General features: G+C 42.7%; 2 protein-coding genes across 2 annotated transcripts; one reads left to right on the plus strand and one right to left on the minus strand.

Moving 5' to 3' along the window:
• Window positions 1–121: 121 nt before the first annotated feature.
• lnx2a (ligand of numb-protein X 2a) lies at window positions 122–18,222 on the plus strand. The gene is made up of 11 exons (XM_050057171.1): window positions 122–261; window positions 2,592–3,150; window positions 8,036–8,271; window positions 9,089–9,226; window positions 9,425–9,624; window positions 11,030–11,443; window positions 11,540–11,713; window positions 13,291–13,468; window positions 13,555–13,780; window positions 14,494–14,652; window positions 17,462–18,222. The coding sequence occupies exons 2-11, from the start codon at window positions 2,747–2,749 to the stop codon at window positions 17,595–17,597; spliced, it is 2,265 nt and encodes a 754-aa protein (XP_049913128.1). The 5' UTR covers window positions 122–261; window positions 2,592–2,746; the 3' UTR covers window positions 17,598–18,222.
• A 129-nt stretch (window positions 18,223–18,351) lies between these two features.
• gtf3ab (general transcription factor IIIA, b) lies at window positions 18,352–20,805 on the minus strand. Its single transcript, XM_050057172.1, has 9 exons — window positions 20,620–20,805; window positions 20,420–20,514; window positions 20,238–20,334; window positions 20,062–20,150; window positions 19,892–19,965; window positions 19,581–19,661; window positions 19,245–19,477; window positions 18,716–18,769; window positions 18,352–18,622 (listed from the first exon to the last, which is right to left on the minus strand). The coding sequence occupies exons 1-9, from the start codon at window positions 20,731–20,733 to the stop codon at window positions 18,488–18,490; spliced, it is 972 nt and encodes a 323-aa protein (XP_049913129.1). The 5' UTR covers window positions 20,734–20,805; the 3' UTR covers window positions 18,352–18,487.
• Between the last annotated feature and the right edge of the window lie 313 nt (window positions 20,806–21,118).

A 21,118-nucleotide genomic window follows, 5' to 3' on the forward strand; every position in this document is an offset into this window, starting at 1 on the left:
TGAGTAATTTTTGAGGTTTTTTCTAAGCAGGCCGTTTGGAAACCACCTCTGACTCTGCTCTGGATTGACAGCCGCAGGCCCCGCCCAGTCGCCTTGACAGACAGCAGTGGGCGTGGCCAGCGCCGCCAAAGGCACGGGGGCGTTTTCGTGCGGGTTTGCGGAACGGGCCGTTGCGGTGAATGCGTGATTGAGGTCCCGCAGCTAATAATCGTCCCCCTTTTTGGGGCCGGAGTGCACGGCGCGGAGGAGCAGCCGGACAAGGTAACATTACATCTCCTTATATCCAGTGTCTGCAGGAGCGGTGTCAGTGTGTGGTTGGCTTTGCTTTCATATTGCCATTGTCGCTTCATCTGTCCTAGCCTCTCCGCTGGTGGAGGGTGGGATGGAGTCAGACAGATGGGGGCAATGATTACAAAAAATGCTCATGTCTAATCAAATGTGTTCAACGCCTGCGGGTGGTGTGTAGATCATGACACTTCATTTGGTGCGTTGCTGAGGTGTAGTCGGGCTGTGACAGTGGAAAAAAATGATGGGAACTATCAATTACATCAGTGTCAGTTTTTGTTGTTATCATTGCATGTCTGACTGTTGTGGAAAAAGCAGCCTTTTGCTACAGAGCATGCAGAGCAGCAGCTGCAGGCCTGTTCTTGCAAGTGGCCATCAGCCTCTCTAGATTTTGTTTTAAGATAAGAGACGACGAGATGGGGCTTTATGAAAATGTAGGCTAAGCCGACAGGACCTGAGATTTAAAATCTGTGGCCTAAAACATCATCTCATCTTCTTTGTAAATGTCATTTCTGCAAGCGAGGGTTGCTCATGGCTTGTCCTGTGCTGGAAGATTAGATTGTCATCTCTGAAAAATGAAAAATGAGCAGAGACAGGTGCAGGGCCAAGACTGTTATTTATTAATATAGAAAGCAGTGCAATGACAATAACAGCATGGCCTTGGACTCTCACACAGACACACACAGTGGGATTAAAAGAGAGATATTTCACAAGCATTTGCCAGTCTTCATATGACTTGTGTAAAAGAATCTGTTGCTACAGAGTCCAGCTATGTTTTAAAATAGATTTAAGTGCTTTTCATGGCCCGGGCACGAAACTGCTGCCACAGTGAAAACCTGAAGACTTTACTTATTGATAAAGACTATTTGCAGGCTGTGGTGCCTCAAAAGCTCTTGTGCATGATGTGTTTTTGCTTGTGTAGACTTAGCATGTCTACAAGTCTGTGTGTGAATGTGTGTGTGATGTGGTGATGTCACAGCTTTGTTATAGGAACAGAGAAGCCTTGTGTCCTCATGATTAATTCATGTCCAGCTGCGGGATAGAGACAGAAGCAGCCAGTCACACACAGACAGGAGCACGTACTTAAAGGAGGCTGAAATAAGTAACTACCGGTCCGGTAGCCAAGGAGACAGGAGAGACAGGTTGTCACAGAGATGGGTAGCCGCGGAGACGAGACAAAAAGAAAAAGCAGCTGAAAAAAGGAACCAAGGGGTCTCTCATCATCGTCTGCGCCGTCTGACAAGCTTTCAAGCTGTACCAGGGAGGAGCAGAGCATCCTGCTGAGAGAAATGCATCTGTTGTGTGGCTCCTCTGCATCCTTCTCCGGCTACACTCTGAATGTCAAGCCCCACTGAACAGAACAGGCTCCAGGTCGTCATGGAGACAAGAGCAGACCCCCGCTGGAACAGAGGCAGGTAGTCACTGTGGCTTGGCTGGCCTGCTGTGAGCTGAGGCACGCCCTCTGTCGTCCGCCGATTGCATCAGGCCCACAGGGGCTCGGGCTAATAGAGCGTCTGAAGGTCTGAATGGCTTTGGATGTGAAGCATTGTGGAAATGATCAGTGCGCACAGTGCATTAGCTCTGGGGACGCACTCTCCTCGTGGAGTGCTATATTTCAAGACTTTGCTTTAGGCATGTTCTCTTCCTGTTGCAGAGGAGACTGAGTGCATCTACTGTACACGGCCCGAACCAAAAATATCAAGCTTGCTGTGGGGAATGTGTGAAGAACTCCTACTACTGTCTTGTCTGTTTAGTTTTCATCTCTTTCATGGACTTGACTTCCTGTCAGAGCCTCACACATCCTCTCCTCTGTTTCGTTTTTCCTGTTCTTGTTTTGTGCCTCTCTCAGATTTTTACATAACCTCTTTCGCCCCTCTTCTTATCTCCTTTTCTTCCTCCTCACTCTGCCTCTGCTCCTTTCTACCCCTGGCTGGCACTATTCTCCCTCACTGTTGCTTTCCCAATCCCACTTCCTCTGATCTGTGTCCTCTCTCTGCCTCAATCCCAGATAATTCCCTCTCTGTGGAATTGGAAGATTGCAGCAGGCGAGAGCAAAAGAGAGATTATACTGCCAGATTAGTGGACAGGAGCAGCAATACATAATCTCAGCGCACTCACTGACACACACACACACACACACACACACACACACACACACATACAGTGCCACTCTCGATCTCATGCGGACACGTGCCCACGTGCACAAAGCATTTGCCACATGAATAAATGCACGGGCACATAATCAGACACTTGTTGTTTTTCTGAAACAGCTGTTTAACCCTCTTTCTGTGCCCTCTGACCTGTAGGGTGATGTGCCATCAGCCACTGGGGGGCATCTGTCCTCTCTGCAACTTCTTCATCCTGTGAAGCTTATGGGATAGGAGTGCGTGTGCCCCTTCCCAACACTGCAGCCCCACTGGAGTCATTTGTGCCAAAGCTGAGTTGCGTCGAAGGAGCAGAGATGGGCAGCCCGGGCTGTGAGGTGGGTCTGGCCGGGCCGGTGGAGCCAGCCCTGGAGGCTCTGTGCCCTGAGTGTGGCCAGATCCACCGCAGCTGGGAGAACCACCTTTACAACTACCGTCTGGAAGTGGACGACGACCTGGTGTGCCACATCTGCCTGCAGCCGCTGGTGCAGCCACTGGACACGCCGTGCGGACACACCTTCTGCGCCCGCTGCCTGCGTAGCTTCCTCCAGGAGAGGGACTTCTGCCCGCTGGACAGGACACGGCTGCAGCTGCAGGCGTGCCGCAGGTCCAGCATACTGGTGCACAAGCTGCTGGACAAGTTGTCCGTGTCCTGCCCTCTGACCCCAGTCTGCTCCCTCAGCATGCCACGATGTGACCTGGAGGCACACCTCAAACACAGGTAATAAAGCTTACATACGCACATAATAGATGAATGCTCTCATGAGAGCTGTGTGTAAACACACACAGATCAAACACTGTGCAGGATGTCACAAGCTTTGTAGCTTTGTTGTAGTGTATTGGAATCAGTTAGACAATTAACGAAGACACTGGTTGCTAGAGTTACTTTTACAGCTGAAAGGATTAGTCGATTAATTGATTAGTCAATCGACAGACAATGAATCAGCAACAATGTAGATAATGATCACTATTTTAAGTTTACTGGCAAAAATACCAGCAATTCACTGGTGTTAGCTTCTCAGGAGTGAGTTTGCTGATTCACTGAGTCTAATGGAACCAAACTTAGTACTTTTGGGTTTCTAATGGTTGATGAGATGAAACAAGCAATTTGAAGACATCATTTTGGGATCTGGGAAACTCTAACAGGCTTTTTTGTCTCCATTTTCTGGCATTTTCTAAACTGAACCATTCGTCTATTAATGGAGATAAAAACAACTCACTTCTGTATGACTTTAAAAAGTTGCCTTTGAAATCCTCACGATTGGTTTGTTTCTGGCGGGAACTTATCGCTCAGAGGAGTCAGACCTCCCCGCCATCGTTAACCTCATGGGTTTCACGCTTTGGCTTTTGGCCCATTTGGACCAGGTGCTGTGAGACCCTGAGGGGATTATTGGGCTGTAGGTCATGTGACGGGGGATTAGTGGTTCCCTACCGCAGTCATGGGTTGGCTGACCAGGAGCTCCATGTTCTCATTCTGCAATCATGCTGAGCAACTTCAACACCAGAGACCTTTTCAACCATTTCTTCTGCGAGACAGCCAAGGGCAACCCTGGCCTGTGGTGAGTCGAACACGGCGGGATGTGGGTTAGTGTGACTTGGGATGGCACAATGGCGCCTTTCACTGGTTTCCTCTACATGTCCTTCTCTATGTCTCTAAGTTCAACCTCTTTCTTGCTCTCTTCTCGGTTGTCTGTCTGTATACTGTATGTATTTGTTAATGCATCAGGGTTGCCATAGGTTTGGCTGTTGTTGCTGTCATATGGATGGAAGTAATCTAAATTTTGTATATGAGACGATATCACAATAAATGTAGCAGTGCCTGGAGAGTGATTTTACTTTGCTTGGTACAAATCGTTTGGTCAGAACGTGCTGTCACTGTGAGAAAACTACAGCTATAGTGCTATTAAATTGGAGCAAACATCACTAAAGTTGCATTTTTTAAAGGTATACTATGCAGGAATTGGTGGCTGCTGTTTGTGAACTGTATCGCCAGCAAAAGTGAAAGTGAAATCCAACACCAGGTTCAGGCTTGTTCTTTAAATTTGTGCGGTTTTGGCACCATGTCTATGATTTTGTAGCTTCCTCTTGGATATGTGATGCTTCCTGTCTGACATCAGGTTGCCATGTTTTATAAAGTCTCGACCTCTCTGTGCAGAACATCCCGAACACATCACTGGCTGAGGGCAGGGTCTCAGTCATAAGTGATGACTGAGTAGGATTACTTTTGTGTGAGTCCATACATTGTTTTACAGGAAAGTCATGCAATGTATACCTTTAAGATGTTGTGTTGAAGCGATCCATTGGTGTTTTGGCGCTTGATTATTGACTGACTATCCAGTGTTCGGCTAACACCTCAGTTAAGTCGAGGAGATTTTCCTTAACAAGCTCACACTAACAAGCTATTGCTAACAGGGTGTTAAAAGCTTTTCTGAGTCAGCTGTTTTTACTGGAGACCCCCGCCACATACTTTATGTCTTTAAAGCGAGACTTACTTTTACTGAATGACGGCCACTGTAACTGTAACTGTAACGGCCACAGGGATAATGGGAAGTTATGGTAAAACACAGTGTAAAGCCCCTTTTCCACTGCACAAAAGACATGCTAACACATGCTAACATCCAGCTTTTGTGTGCAATGGGAAAGGTTACAGTCGGCACTCACACTTGAGTGCGCAATAGCTACTTTTAGCCCCTTTACCCACAAGATGCAATGACAAACCACCATCCGTCTACGCCCAAGCGATGCTTGAACATTGGTCCATATGAATATGTACCAAGTTTGAAAGAGACAACTATAACAAAGTATTAAAAAAAGTAACCACGGTAACAGTTTTCACTCTCCTCCATGCTGCTTTCTACTATTTATTGACCTTTTTTCCAGCCTGTCCGTGACATCGAACATTACACACTAATAAAATAAAAAAAATACACAGAGAGACGGCTCTGGTCTGCTAGCAATGAGAAAGGTGTCTACTGCCTATTTTTAGTAGGTTTTACCTTGTTTAAAATACCTACACGCTAATTATGGAACAAGGGGGTAACAGTAGCATGAATAGAGAAGAGACATTTAAAGTTAGCAAACTGACTTGGTTAATAGCATCGGTTACACAGTGATGTATCTAAATTTAGCTAACGTCAGCTAGCATTAGCCACCCTAAGCTACTGGTCACACCGGACCATGAAAGGCTCTAGAATCAAAATCCCTGATTCTGTTAAAGTGAGTACGGATTTAATTTCATGCTTAGAAATTTAACTTTTCATTTTTAGAGAAACAGCGTTTTATTTCATCTTTCAAAAGTCACACAGTTGCACTTTAAGAAAAGATAGTAGAGTTTCTCTCATCCAGAAGATTCAAAACTAAATACTTTATTACCATATCAGCATGTTTGATTGGGATTTGTCTTAGTGAGCTCACTTAAACGACAGAAAAGCGAAACAAAAATAGTAAAACCACTCACTCTTAAAGCACATGATACATTAAACATAGATACTATTCATAACTACACAATACAAAACCAGAAATCAGAAATACTTCATTAATCGCCAGGGGTGAAACTGTGAGAGGTTACTGTTGCTATATTATAGCATAGAGCAGACCAGCTGACCATTTTAAAAATCACGATGAAAATAAATGTATTCACACTGGGATATTTTTTGCACTTTAAATGTAAAACAAGGCGTTAGAGTGCATACAAAAGCATCCAAATAAAGCTTGATTATTTAAAAAAGAAGTGCCAGGGGAGGACCCCTGACAGAGGTCCGTGCTGAGCCCCGAATGTCCTCCAAAACTAGAGACACACCTGCATACAGCAAATGTTGAAAGGCTGAAGAGAGGCAAATCAGTTATCATATATACTGATAAATATTAATGATTTTTGTTCATTAATTGGCCCCTGTATATAAGTAGACAAATAAGAATAAGAAATATATACATTATGTTCATCAAATGTTAAATATACTTGCAAGAGTTGTGTAAGTAAGAATGAATTATGATTTTAAAAAGAATATAGCTCCATTTAATAATTTTACCAATCACTGTACAATGATAAAAGCAGAAAACAAATGGATAAAATAAGATCCAACACATACAAGAGCAATAGAAAAAGCACTAGCACCTATAAGGGGAATCAGCAGCAAACTAAGGTTCAGAACGAAGCTTCAGGATTTCATTTCATCGCTGCAGCTCATTTAAACTTTCCTGTCAACAGTCTTCTTGTCTTGGCCTTTTGATCAATCACATCAGCAGAAGGATATATCTCAGTGAAGGTTGCACACATTATGTTGGTGTGTGGAGAAGACAAGGGAGGATGGTTTAGCAGAGATCAAACAAGGTCACTGTGAGGACTGACGTGACATTCTTTAGTAAAGATTAAACCTCTTGCCCACGTGGGTTCTCCCCTACCCTGCAGACTTAGGTCTAAGATAGTAACAGGAGCCAAGAGAGGGATCGGTCACTGAACATTAGATTAAAAGAGGAGAATGCCAGGCCGCAGTGTTCTGCGGTGGTCAAGGTGGGCTGGTTGATCTTATTACTGGTGGTGTGTTCATGTGAGAACTGAGGGACTGTCGCTGTTCCTGAGCCAAAGTCCTTGAATTAAAGCCTCCATATGAGCTCAACCTGTTCAAGTTTTACCATTTTACCTCTCAAACTATCACTTAGTCCTGATAGAAATGGTGAAAAATGATGCAAAGGAGAATTAGAAATGGTGAGAGTAAAATTACGTTATGCCACATATAGCATCACACTGGTTGTTTTCTACTTTAAATATTGCAAGAGCAAAGTATCGTGGGACAGCAACATCTGTTTTCTATGGCCCTGTTCTTCTGAAGGAGGAAGGTAAATGAAGGATAGAAGCATTTAAATAATTCAACCAGCTCATAGCTGCCACTTACAGTTAATGCTTCAGTCAATTAATGGTGAGACCACATTGATCCCTTGAGACTGTGTTTATTTTTAATTGTCTTTCACTGAAGGGTTTCTATTTGTGGGATAAGATTGATGCGTCTGTCTCCCCCAGAGTTATCTTTGTCTTTTTGGAAAGAACATCTCAGAGTGGCTGGACTTTTTGCGACTGATGTATACATAATCATCCAATCATTTCAGTTATTTATAAAGCAAAAATGCCAAACTTATACTGCTTTCAGCTTCTCAAATGTGAGTACTTGTTGGTTTGTCTGTTTTATATCACAGTAAATTGAATATCCTTAGTTTGTAGACTGTTGGGTAATTAAAACAAGCAAACTCAAGAGTCGTTGAGAGGTTTGGGAAATCGTGATGGACATTTTTTTACTATTTTCTTGTTTCAATTAATTTGTTTTTTGTGGTTAGTATTTTATATAAAGTGTGTTTTCACAGCCTGCCCATGTACAAACATGTCTGACATGGAACGCATACAGATAAACGCAATTCACACAACACGCACATCTTCACTTTGCCCCCCGATTCCCTCCCAGCCACACATGACCCTGCACTCTGACCTCCTCTAAGGAGGACAGAGACTCTCCATGATGGGATCAATTGCAGCACATTAAATTAACTGATGCCGAACCTGATTTTCTTTACACGTCAGATGGACTAACAAACTGACGCCTGTTGCTTGGTGAAAGGTGTCCCGGGACGAGGTGTCAGCAGACGAGCATGGACGGCCCGCGGTGTGAGAGCGGGGATGAGCGAGCGATGGTGACCAGCCCTCCCAGGTCGCCCCGCTCACCACAGACAGACCTGAGGGACCGCACACCCTCTCCACCCTCCGGACCTAATAACACCAGCGGCAACGGGCCCGTGTGGACGGACGATGCCGGCCTCGACAACCCTGCCTTTGAGGAGAGCACGGAGGAAGAAAGTGAGTGGATCCCATGGCAGAGGCGTGGCCTCGAGACACTGACTTGGACTTGAGTCAGATTCAAGTCATCAATTTGTTTTCTTTAGACTCAGCAAAATCAGAAAAGACTCGCAACTGAACTTGGACTTGATACCTTTCCTCCAGGCCCAAAAGTTAAAAAGTATGTGATTTAAAAAGTGTCCCATTAATCACTTCATTTCCTGAATCAAGTAACATTAACGTGTTTCATTCCCAGCAAATCTGCACTTTAACTGCATTCACGTTCCTCAGATGGTCCCATTCCCCGAGTTAGGAAGTTGTTCATCAGACTTTGGTGCATTCATGAACTGTAAGTCGTAATTCAGAAACAATGTGGAAGCTACAAAGAAGATATGTTGTACTTTATTGCTCAGAGCATTTAACGTCCCAGTGGAGATTCTTGTTGCTATCCAAATATGGTGAAACAGTTAGAAGCTTTATATTACAAAGGAATTTTGGTTGCACCAGTACATTCTCTAAAACTACGAAAGTATTGTTTTACCTGACTTGTTATCAGGATAACAGGGATGATAACTTTTCGAACCTAAACGAACCTAGGTCACTCTACGTGGACAAGAACTAACGGTTACAACCTAATATATTAAAAATATGATATATGACGTACAAAAAGTTTCTTAACACAAAGCAAACATTCACTTTTGTCTGCCATGTTTCTCCATAGCCGTGTACAAAGTGAAGAGATATAGATTGTCAATGAAGTCAGTCCAGTTAAGATGATAAAGAATCTATTGATTAGACGCAGTAGAAATGGCGTCTCTTCATGTCCCTCTGTCTGCAGGTGTGGTGGGGTTGGAGTGTGTTGTCCCCAGGGTGAAGCGGCCCCTCAGTAATCCTTGCATCCATCTCCTCCGCTCTGTCAGCTCCACCTCCTCTGGCTGGGACTGCCCTGAGTCACCGCCTCTCTCTGCTGAAGAAGGTATGACATCACTTCCTCCATCTGACTGAGCATCTTCCTAAAGGGCTGAACACCAGACATCTGAGATATTGCAGCTTCTTGCAATTGTAAGAGCTGTAATCTGAGACGGCTGGATAATCACATTCAGGCAACATTAGGAAGATGTGGAAATTAGATTGTGAAATGCAGCTGTGTAATGTGATTTGTGTGTCCGTAAAGGCTGTGTGAAGTTACCCTCGCTTCCTGAAGGAGAGATAACTGCCATAGAGGTGCACCGAGCGAACCCGTATGTTGAGCTGGGCATCAGCGTCGTGGGGGGAAATGAGACGCCTCTCATCAACATTGTGATTCAGGAAGTGTACAGAGACGGTGTCATTGCACGAGACGGGAGGCTGCTGGCCGGCGATCAGATACTGCAGGTAAGAGCCTGATGTGATTTTAACAGACACACCATTTCCATACAGTTTCCTAAACATACTTCTGGCCAATTTAGACCTCACTGTAACTATTAGTGGTTCCTTTACCCCACACAATATCTTGTTCACTTTCCCCTAAATCAACTTTCTATAATTATTTTTAAATATAAATCAATATTTTTATATCAATAATGGCTCAAACGACTACTTGTACATGAACGGATCGCTCATAGTGACAAATATACAGAAAATTGTCGCCCAGCTCTGCAGTTCCCCTCAAACTCTGTTTCATGTTTTTAGCTCTTTGCTTTGGCTTTAAAGGGACAGTTTGGATCTTTTGAAGTGGGGTTGCATGAGATACTTATCCATAGTGTGTGTATTAGATACAGTAGAGGCTGGTCGGCACACCCCCAGTTTAGAGAAGCAGACAGGAGTACCACCCTTGCTAAGCAATGCACTGCTGTGGATGGGGGCAGCAGCAAAACATTATCAGTTTAAGTATGGGCTTTATCAAGAATGTATTCAACATTTTACCTTGTTGTTGGACAGCAATTTCCGACAGGGTTCTGAAGACGTTATATTGCTCTCTTAAGGCCTGACACCATTAAGAAAAATAGTAATTTAACATCACTGAACGCAGGAGCTCCTGATCTACTGCTGCCTCGATTGGTTAGTTTATTTTTTGTTGTTGTGTGACTTTGGCATTTTAAAGGATTGGTTCAGATTCACCAAAAACGCACAATAACACAAACAAACTAAACATTCAAGGCAGCGGTAGACCAGCAGCTCCCATGTTCAGCGAGCTAAAATGACTGTTTTTGTCAATGGAGTCTGGCTGCTTTGACAAGAACATAGATGGGGAACCAAACCCTTATATTCTAAACATAGTGTGCACTTAAACCTATACTGATTTTTTTTAGGTTGACCTTATTTAAGTGGCTAAAATACATTTTGCTGCTTCCCCTGTCCACAGCTGTACATTGCTTAGCTTCTGAGTCAGTCCTCCTGTCTGCTTCTCCAAACTGAGGGTGTGTCGACTAACATCTACATTATGTAATACACTGACTATGAATAAGTACCTTATACACCCCCACTTAAAAAGATCAAAACTATCCCTTCAAAGCCCACAACCTCAATGTTTTGTTCACTCTCACCACTTTCATCAGCCTAATTTCCAGCCGCAGCAGGAAGCCATTTTCAGCAAGGAACATGGACAAAGTGAGCGACTGCCTGGTGAAGATAGTGGAGCATTAAGCAACTAAAGAGACAAATATTTTCTTAGTAGCTGGTGAAGACCAAAACAGAGCTAGTCTGAGATTAATATTGGATTTACATTTGTCAGATAGCCTACAAATGAGTGTCATGGATTAATTGACCGTAACTTACTCTGACTTATTTCTCTCACAAGGTGAACAATGTGGACATCAGTAACGTCCCCCACAGTTTTGCCCGCTCCACACTGGCACGCCCCTGCACCACCCTGCAGCTGACTGTGCTAAGGGAGCGTCGTTGTGCCTCCCGGGCGCCTCCCTCCTCTTCCTCCTCCACCCCGGCTGTGCCCCACGCCCCCTGCTCCACCCCTGAGGGCGCCCCGTCCAGCCCCGCCACCCTGAGAATCACCCTACACAAGAGGGACTCCACAGAGCAGCTCGGCATCAAGCTGGTACGGCGAACAGATGAGTCAGGAGTGTTTGTGTTGGATCTGTTGGAGGGAGGCCTGGCAGCGAAGGATGGCAGACTGCGGAGTAACGACCGCGTGTTGGCAGTCAATGAGCAGGACCTACGCCACGGCACCCCGGAGCAGGCTGCACAGATCATACAGGTGAGGATGTGTTTGGTTTTATTTAGAAATAAAAACACAAAGTAGGAAATGTGAGTGAGAGATAAAGTCCCTAAAACTTCGACACTGTCTTCCCAGGCCAGCGGAGAGCGAGTCCACCTGCTGATTGGCCGACCCACCAAACCAACTCCTCCTCCACCGCCAAAATCAAGCTCCACCAGAGACCTCTACTGCCTTGATCACTTCCTGCCTAACCACAGCTCAACCCCGAGCCCTGTGCCCATACACCTCTCCCGCACCAGCACTCACAGAGTGAGCACATGTGTCATATGTGTGTATGTGTGTTTGTGAGAGGGGGGTGGGGGTTCAGATTGTGTGTTCGGAGGTATTTTGACCTTTTTTAAATATGATTTTGCATCACTATCATGCAGGTCAAATAATTCATTGCTATTTATGTGGAACATGGAGTAATAGAAATAATAAAGATGGATTTCAGAACATTAATATCAGTGACAAAGTACTTTAATGTACAGTGTGCAAGATTTAGGGGATTTATTGACATCTAGTGATGAGGATTGCAGATTGCAAGCAGCTGAAACTTCTCCCAGTTAGAATTCTGTCAGCATTCATTGTAAGGAGGCTTTTGCTGTGAGCCAAATTACCCACAGAAGTCTCCTCCTGTCCAAAACAAACGGATCCAGTGAGTTAAACCGGTAAAAAACACTGAGTGATGCAGTTTTGCGTTAAGAGATTAGCATTTTTTTCTGACGCTGCTCGATGCGGAGGGGCTGCTGTAGGCCACTTTTTGGTTAATTCTTTCTGGGCTACTGTAGAAACATGGCGGCATAACATGCCGATCTCCATGGATGAAGACCCACTACCTATGCAGTTATAAACGGCTCATTTTAAAGTAAAGAAAACACAATTTTTAGGTCATTATACACTAAAAGAAGCATACTTATTATATTGTATTCCATTTCTGCCAATATATCCCGCTATATCCTACAAACTGTACCTTTAAAAGTTAAATTTGTATTAAAATACCATTTGTTTTTATTACTTATTGGAACTGCATTTCTCAAGTTTCAAGTTTATTTAATTTATAAAGCACTTTAAAAAGCAAAAACAGACATACATGTTTACACATCCAAGCAGAGAGACAAGTGAGTGCATAGATGACATAAACAAGATTAAAACAGAAACAAAGTCAAACACAATTTAAACCCAGGAAATCAGATAAATCATAGAAAAACCGATTAAACACAATTAAAAGCCAGAGAATAAAATAAGGTTTTAAGTTGCATCTTAAAAGCATCAGCAGACTTGGCCTGTCTAATGGCCTCCAGCAGGCTGAGGAGCAGCTACAGAAAAAGATCTGCCCCGGCCTTTGTTTTTCTTCCACGAATAGGGCACAGCCAACATTGCCAGGGTGGGCTGACCTGAGGGGTCTGGTGGTGCAGTGGTGCAGTGGGGGTGAGAAGGTCTGAGATATAAGTAGGAGAAGACTAGAAGGATTTAGAAGTATATCCTGACATGAACAGAGAGCCAGTGTAAAGATAGAAGAGATATGATCTCGTTTCTTGGCTGTTGTTTTTAACCAGGCAGCAGCATTTTGAATAATTGTAAACAGGAAATGGTAGCCTGGGAAAAGCGTAGGTAGAGGGAGTCAGAGTAGTCCAGCCTGGATGATAATAGTGCATAAATGACTCTTTCTATCAGAGGGTGATAGGAAATATCTAAAACTGGGGTTGGTTCTGATTTGGAAGAAGCTGGATTGGACTACCCGTTAAAACCTAGATCGCCATCAAGTATGACACCCAGATTCTTCATCTTCATGTGGTTTTCTGGTGTACTGACTGAACATGTGTTTGTGTTGTGATTATACCCAGGACCTTTCCCAGTGTGTGACCTGTAAGGAGAAACACATCACTGTGAAGAAGGAGCCTCATGAGTCTCTCGGCATGACCGTCGCAGGAGGGCGGGGCAGCAAGAGCGGGGAGCTGCCAATATTTGTGACCAGCGTCCAACCACACGGCTGCTTGTCGAGGGATGGGCGAATCAAACGAGGTGAGCGTTGCCTCAGAAATTACAATAAAAAAAAACTCAGCTCAAAAACACCAGAAACTACAGCTTCTTTTTCCTCTGTCTTTCAGGCGATGTCCTGCTGAGTATCAACGGGCAGGACTTAACGTATCTGAGCCACAGTGAAGCCGTGGGCACCCTGAAGGCCAGCGCTGCTTCGCCCTCGGTCCAGCTGCGGGTGCTGGAGGTCAGTATGGTGGAAGAGCATGACCACGACGAGCTGCTGCCTCACACACATGACAGTGACTTTGATGCCAACTGGTCTCCATCGTGGGTCATGTGGCTGGGCTTACCAAGGTGAGCACAAATTTGTCACAGTATTTTATTCAACTTTATTATAAAAGTACTTTATTTAACTTTATTGTCACAGTACTTTCACTTTATCAAAGCTGCACTTTTTAGTAGTTTAGTATTTTAGTGGTTTACAGTAGTTAAGAGGAGATTTCAAAATATCAAGATAAATATTGTGTATCACGATATGTCCTAAAAATGTTGCAATATTTTTTCTAGGCTATATCACCCTGCCCATGATCAGTGCATAATATTGTTTGTCCATGTTAATTACTTTCTGACCAGGTCAAAATTTAAGGCACTGGACTTGAAATTAGGCTGATTGGATTTTTGAATGTCTGGATAGATGTCATTTTATGATTATTTGCAAATTGCTAGAGGAAAGTTTAATTAGGGAACTTCAAAAATTATTTTTAAAAAAAGTATTTTCCGTTATTCAACTGGCTAAAACACTTGATTTTAGAAAAATTTTTTAGAAACACGTGAAATCACCCCAGTTGCAGATATTTTTCACTGAAGGATGGAAGCAAAATATCCCAAAATCTTATACCAGTGCATAGCAAAATGTTTTCGCCTGTAGAGTCTCCCTTTAAAGATTTTAAGTCAAGACAAGACAAGTGTGAAAAGATAAAGCAGTGTCTTTGCTCCATGAAGGATAAAGCCTGTCTCTTCTGTCTGTCCAGCCCTCCTTCACTCTGCTCTCTGTCCTCCTCTTGCAGCTACCTGCACAGCAGTCATGAGATTGTCCTGCGGAGGAGCCACCCGGGCAGCTGGGGCTTCAGCATCGTCGGTGGATACGAGGAAAGTCACGGCAACCAGGCGTTCTTCATCAAGACCATCGTCCTCGGCACGCCTGCGTACTACGACGGACGCCTCAAGTAAGTGATCGGTTGTAGTGCTGTGGCTTCTGTTAGCGGTGACGTGGTGGTGAATTGTGACTGTGACCTCCAGTTGGTGACTGATAAGAGTGGCGTGATGATAGGCCGCGCCCACAGAGGGCATTACAACAATAAAGCAAAACATTTTCTGTTAACTATTTATTTTAGTAGTATACTTCTGATAAGAAACAACTGCATGATGAACATTAAAATTCAAAATAGAGGACCTATCTCTTTGTTCATTTTGAGGCTTCAAAAAAAAATAATTAAAGGTCTGATATTTGTGTTTAAGTCATAAGTTCAAGTATTTACTCTACCCTTATTTTTCTCTCGTAGGACATAAGGTTTAATTTTTAATACGGAGCTTCATAAGTACGGCCTTTGCTCTGTCGTCAGTCTCTTATCTGTTGTCACAATGCAAACAGCTACCAACGAACAAACTGATTCTGTTTTACCTCATCGTTGTTCACATACAGTTTGACGTGAATATAATATAAATTATATGAATATGCTATCTGTTGTAGGTTGAAAAGAAGCTAGGTAAACCCTGGTCTGCATTTAGTAAATGGGCACCTCTGCCCTCTGAGGGAGTCACTGATTAATCTGAAAGTTTCAGAAACACAGTTAAAATTTCTGTTAAAGACTGGGGTTAAATTTCACCTCAGGGTCTTTATTTCTCTGTATCATGTCTGTACCAGCAAAAAATGTACATATATGTTGTATATATTTTTTTATTTAACCTTAATTTAACCAGGAGGTCCCACTGAGACTGAAAATCTCTTTCACAAGAGAGACCTGGCCAAGGTAGCAGCCAATCAAAACAAATTTTAAAATGCAACAAACACAACATATAATACAAAAATCCACAATAAAACAACAACAACTATTCAAACACTCTCAAGAAAACAAGCACATGACTCTGTCACCACATTCTTTATGATGGCCTTAAATTCATCAATGGATATAAGTGTTTCTGATTTTAAATCTTTTTGGAGTCTGTTAAAATCTGGGGTACACTGAAAAGCAACCACCTGGAGGAGCATAGCTGGTAACTAGCAGAGCTGACACACAGAAGGGTGCAGAGGTCGGCCAGTAGTTTGCCCAATATTGCTTTTCTTGCCTAAAAAATAAGATTTGTCTTTTGATATTATACATTTTTCCTGTTACCAAAACATCCTACCAAAGCCAACAATAATTGATCCTGCTAATAAGTATTGTCTGAGTAGCCAAAGCTTCGTAATCCTCTGTGTCACTGAACTCCAAAAACTATTAAAAATACACTAACAATCACTGAGCACGGACTCTGGGTGTGATAGTGAGCTCATATCATATCTAGTACACTGGCAGTGACCAAGGAGGGATCATTTTGTACATTTCTATAGCCTATGTTTATTTGTTTAAACTTTTCTGTTCTTTCCTTTTTTTTTGCAATTCTGATTTATGTGTATTTAGTCCATGTTTTTATATTTACTAAAAACATTTAATAAAAAGATTTTGAGTTAAAAAAAAAATACACTAATAAGCCACAACTTTGCACTAAGTGCCATGTTTTATTTTTCATTACAATGAACATGACCACTGTAGTTTGTTTTGAGTCAGTTCTTCGTACACCATCCGGCTGCTGCAAATACTTACTAGAATTCTAAATGTGTATTACTCTGCATCTGAAAATAGTCCCCAACAAATACTCTTATTTACTCTTGTTGTTTGCTAAAAATGTACAGTCCACAGCCTTTTTGGAAACATACCTAACCTTTTCAAAATGATTTTTATTTAATTTAATTTTATTTTATTTTATTTCATTTTAATTTATTTTGTTTTGTTTTGTTTTATTTCATTTCATTTCATGTAGTAGGAATGAATGGACTCATGGCTGAACCAGAAAAAGGACTTAAAAGTATTAACAGATGCACTAATGCATTTGTGGTTTAACTAACCAACTACAATTAACAATGATTAAAGATATTGATTAATGTTCTAATTATTTTCTCGATAAAGCAAATTATTGTTTGGTCTATTAAATGTCAGAAAATACAAATAGTTTGCTTGAGTATGCCTCCTTGCCTAAGACAGCTGTGGCTGAAGGCATTATGTCGATTATAATTTGGTGGTCAAAACTCACTGTGACCTCTCAAAACATATTTTTAGCCATAATTTAAGAATTCATACACTAATTATGACAGTAATAAGATAATAAAGTGATAGCATTTTATGTCCAAAAGGTCAGAGGTCAGCTTCACTGTGACATCCTAATGTTTTCTGGCAGTTATTCAGTGCCATAATTCAGGAACAGAAGGGGCGACATTTGGTCGGATTCTGAATTGGTGACACTAATATTTGGTGCCCGCTCTGAAACTGGGTTGAATATGTGTGTGAAATATTCACGTCTCACCAAAAAAATACATTTAATACCTTTGAATAATTTCCTTCAAAGTCTTGACTACATATATGAAATGAGTCCAGACAGATATAGATGTAAACTGTAACATGACTGGTTGACAGATAGATAGATAGATAGATAGATAGATAGATAGATAGATAGATAGATAGAATAGATAGATAGATAGATAGATAGATAGATAGATAGATAGATAGATAGATAGATAGATAGATCACATGTAGGTCTAAGTCATGGGAATTTTTGATAATGAATGAATTCGTTTTTTGGCAGTCTCAAAGTTTAATTGTACTTTAAAGTTTCCTGTGTGAGTCACAGTTGTTTCAGTCGTCTTGTCTTCTTATTCAAATGTCTTCACATGATGTTCATAATGTAAAGTCCTTACTGACTTGTCTCTCTTTGTCACTCCAGGTGTGGTGACATGATCATTGCGGTCAACGGCCTGTCGACAGCAGGAATGAGCCACTCAGCGCTGGTGCCCATGCTAAAGGAGCAGCGCAGCCGGGTGGCGCTGACTGTGGTCTCCTGGCCCGGCAGCCTGGTATAGCTAGGCCAGATCCACGAGCACCACACCGAGTCCACCCTGAATGTTCTATATCGGGAACGACCTTGGCCAAAGTGAACTGGTACACGCTACTGTACATCGCTCCATACCGGGCTTAATCCAGGACCAAAAGCATTCAGAACTGTAGTAGACCCAGCAGGACCAAGCCTGTCCTGACCAGGTGGGAACTGATCCAGATCGTGCCACGTCACTCGACAGACTGCAATCACAAACACACTGCTGTGTTCATATGGTCATGTTGTCATCGCTCCCGCAGGGAGAAATGGTACTGCAACTGTTAACAGGCGATCTGTGCTGTGTTCACCTCACCAGGCAGTTGTAGAATCCAGGGCTGTATTCAGGTGGATGCATCGTTGCAGGTAGAGATAGAATATTAAATTAAAAAAAAAATAAAAAGTAGCCTGTGATCCTCTTGTCATCTAGGATAATGACCTGTAATCACTCTAATAAAGATTTTCTGCAACACCAGCGCTGTATCCAGCTGAATAAGCCTCAGGCCTTATTAGAAACCTGCCGCACCCTGGGGGCTCAACTGCCCTTAGGCCTCATCACCATGACAACCAGCTGTCCCATCAGCTGGAGTTTTATACATGTGTGTGAATGTGTGTTCTGTTTGTTTAATAAACATTTCCTTGAAAGGATCAATGGCTCTACAGCGTTGCTTTTCCACTTTGCAGGTGGGGGTCGTCTGTCTGAAGGCAGTCCGACATGTTTTAATGAAGCAGTTTATTAGGAACTTGAAAGATCTCAGTGTAGTGCTGTATTAACGAGGCTTTATTTCCACCTTAACGTAAACAAAGTATATCAACAGAAAAATTGACTTGCTTCACTATTAATGAACACATACAAGCAGATATTTATATAACGCAGCCTCAAGATTTGTTATCCTTTAATGTTGTATTGCGCAGCTTCGCAGCGAGCTTGTTGGTCTCCGCTTGATTGGCTGCAGCTGCCAGTCTGGCCTGCTCCGCCATACGCCATGGCTGATTCTTTTTAGGGTGTAGATTCTGAAAGAGGAACAAAAATATAAACAGGAGGACAAGATGGAAGAGAAAAGTCACATTTAACCATTTTTTAAAAAGCTGACAAGGACACAGTACCTTCAGCTTTTTCTTTGCTGAGTCATGCACCACTCCATGTCGCCACAGGCTCTCCTGATTAACAATGACACCAGTTACCAACTGCGCTGTAGCAGCAATTTAAAGGATGAGGTCACCCAAAATCCCCAAAACATGACTCTTTGGGTGTCTGGCCATGTTTATAGTTTGTTTCCAAATGTGCTCTGGTTTTTTAAATATCTGCCACTGACACTTGAACTCGAGTTTATGCTGCTAATACACTGAAATACATTTTAAGTTTTCAGTGAGCAGTGCATCTTTCCAAAACTGTCACACTGGTTACCTTTGAGTCTATAGAAAATAGCTCTAGATAATCTTTAATCCAGAGAGCAAGGTTTAGATTATCCATTGCTGCAAAGAAATGCTCGCCATCGCCCTGAGCACCACAAACTAAATCCCATTTGCCTCTTGTTGTATTGTGGTTGCAGCAAAGTGTCAGTGTGCATATATCAAAGCCAACCCATCAGCATGACTGGATCCCACTAGTTTGTGATTCGAAGTGCAGGTTTACCTTCATGGCAAAGCTCTTCCCACAGCCGGCGTACGCACAGCTAAAGGGCTTCTTGCCCTCATGGTCTCCCAGTACATGACTCTCCAAGTTGAAGCGACGGGTGAACTTCTTATCGCACCCTTTCCTGGGGCACGACAGCTTCTTCTTCTCCCCAGTGTGGGCACGAAGCTTGTGCTGATGCAAGAACCAGGTGTTGTTAAATAGCTTTTTGCACTCCCCACACGGCACCTTGACTGAGAACAGAGAAGTTGTTAAATACAGATGCTATTTGAGACTTGACAGCGTATGCAAAGCAACAAAACAGTATTTAACACTTCCACAGCATTAGATTCATACCTTTATGTTCTCTTCTGTGCTTCTGATATTCTGTCCAGGTCTTCCCCTGAAAGGGACACGCTTCGATCTCACAGGGGTAACCTGCAGCAGAGACAAAAACACAATTTGCATATTTGTTTTTTACTCCTGACAGTTTACTGGATATCTTTGGGTTGTGGATAAAGCAAGACATTTAAAAGGACATCATCTTGGGCTTTAGAAAACACTGATATAAGAAATTAAACAAAAATAGTCAACAGATTGATGGTGAAAAAGGTGCAGCTCTACACACACCACTTAAAGAAATAAAAGCCTTCTGGTTATCCACCAACCTTCATGCACTTTCTCGTGATGCTTCAGTTTTCCATGAGAGGGAAATTCTCTTGTGCAGCCACTGAAAGTACAACTACATCACAACATAAATGGAAAAGGTCAGATTTAAGATGATTTAAGATAGATACAAATGTCAGTTATTCTTGCATCAGACGTGTTAGCCACTCACTGAAATAGCAGAAGCTGTTGGTGCTCACACTTATGGGCTTTGAGTTGGTTCCTCTTGTTGAAATCCTTCTTGCAGCCCTGATGGTCGCACTGAAAGACAAGAGCAAAAGCAAGCCAGTACATCTTGGTTAATCTACCTGTGACAAAGTGAAAAGGCAGACTTAAGGATCACCGTACTTTATATCGCTTCTCCTGGTGCTGGTGAACTCGAGCCATGTGGTTCTTCATGCTGGAGTTTGTCACAAAGGCCTTGGAGCATCCGTCAGCCAGACACCTGGAGACCAGAGTGTGTAACAGGTCAAAGCAAACACCAGTTTTAGTATCCAAAGTCATTTCAAATTAGGAATATAGCGGCTTACTTGTGTGGTTTTTCCCCACTGTGAGTGAGCTCATGTCTGGTGAGCTGGTAACGAGTGCAAAAGCTCTTGTCGCAGTTCTCGCAGGAGAACGGTTTCTGAGGAGAAGTGGACAATCAAACACAATATCAACTGTCATGTGTCTGCGTGGTCTTTCTCATGTCATTTGTTCCTTTGGCTTCTAGCAGTTTGGAGCCACTTACCAATCCTGTGTGTTTGCAAAGATGAGCCTCAAGCTTCCATGACTTACTGAATGTAAATTTACAATCGAAATATGAGCAAACATAGGTTTTTTGACTTTGCAACCTCTCCCCCATCTTTAATAAGAGATGTCAGATGTGGTGTTGTGGTCACAGACAAAACTAGTAGCAAAGGGGCAGGACACCTATTGACCTACAACCAGCAGCTCACCTGTGCTTAATTTATCTCATTGGAATGTACCAACTAGAGCAAGAAAGGGGGGTGTCCTACCTCACTGAAACTAAACTCAATATCTTTACCACAACAAATGGATATAATCATTTTTAACACCTTATAAAACCTCATACTCAGCAGTTCAGCTGTATAGGATTGTAACACGACTGATGCAACCTTTAAGACGCTAGAAAATGATTTAGGTCTCTGACTTTAATAGTGATCCCATTGATACTCAAACATTATAAACGTCCATGACTCTTTCCTTCATTGATTGATTCAGGCTCT

This window comes from Epinephelus moara, chromosome 11 (assembly GCF_006386435.1).
Source record: "Epinephelus moara isolate mb chromosome 11, YSFRI_EMoa_1.0, whole genome shotgun sequence".
Taxonomy (NCBI): Eukaryota; Metazoa; Chordata; class Actinopteri; order Perciformes; family Serranidae; genus Epinephelus; species Epinephelus moara.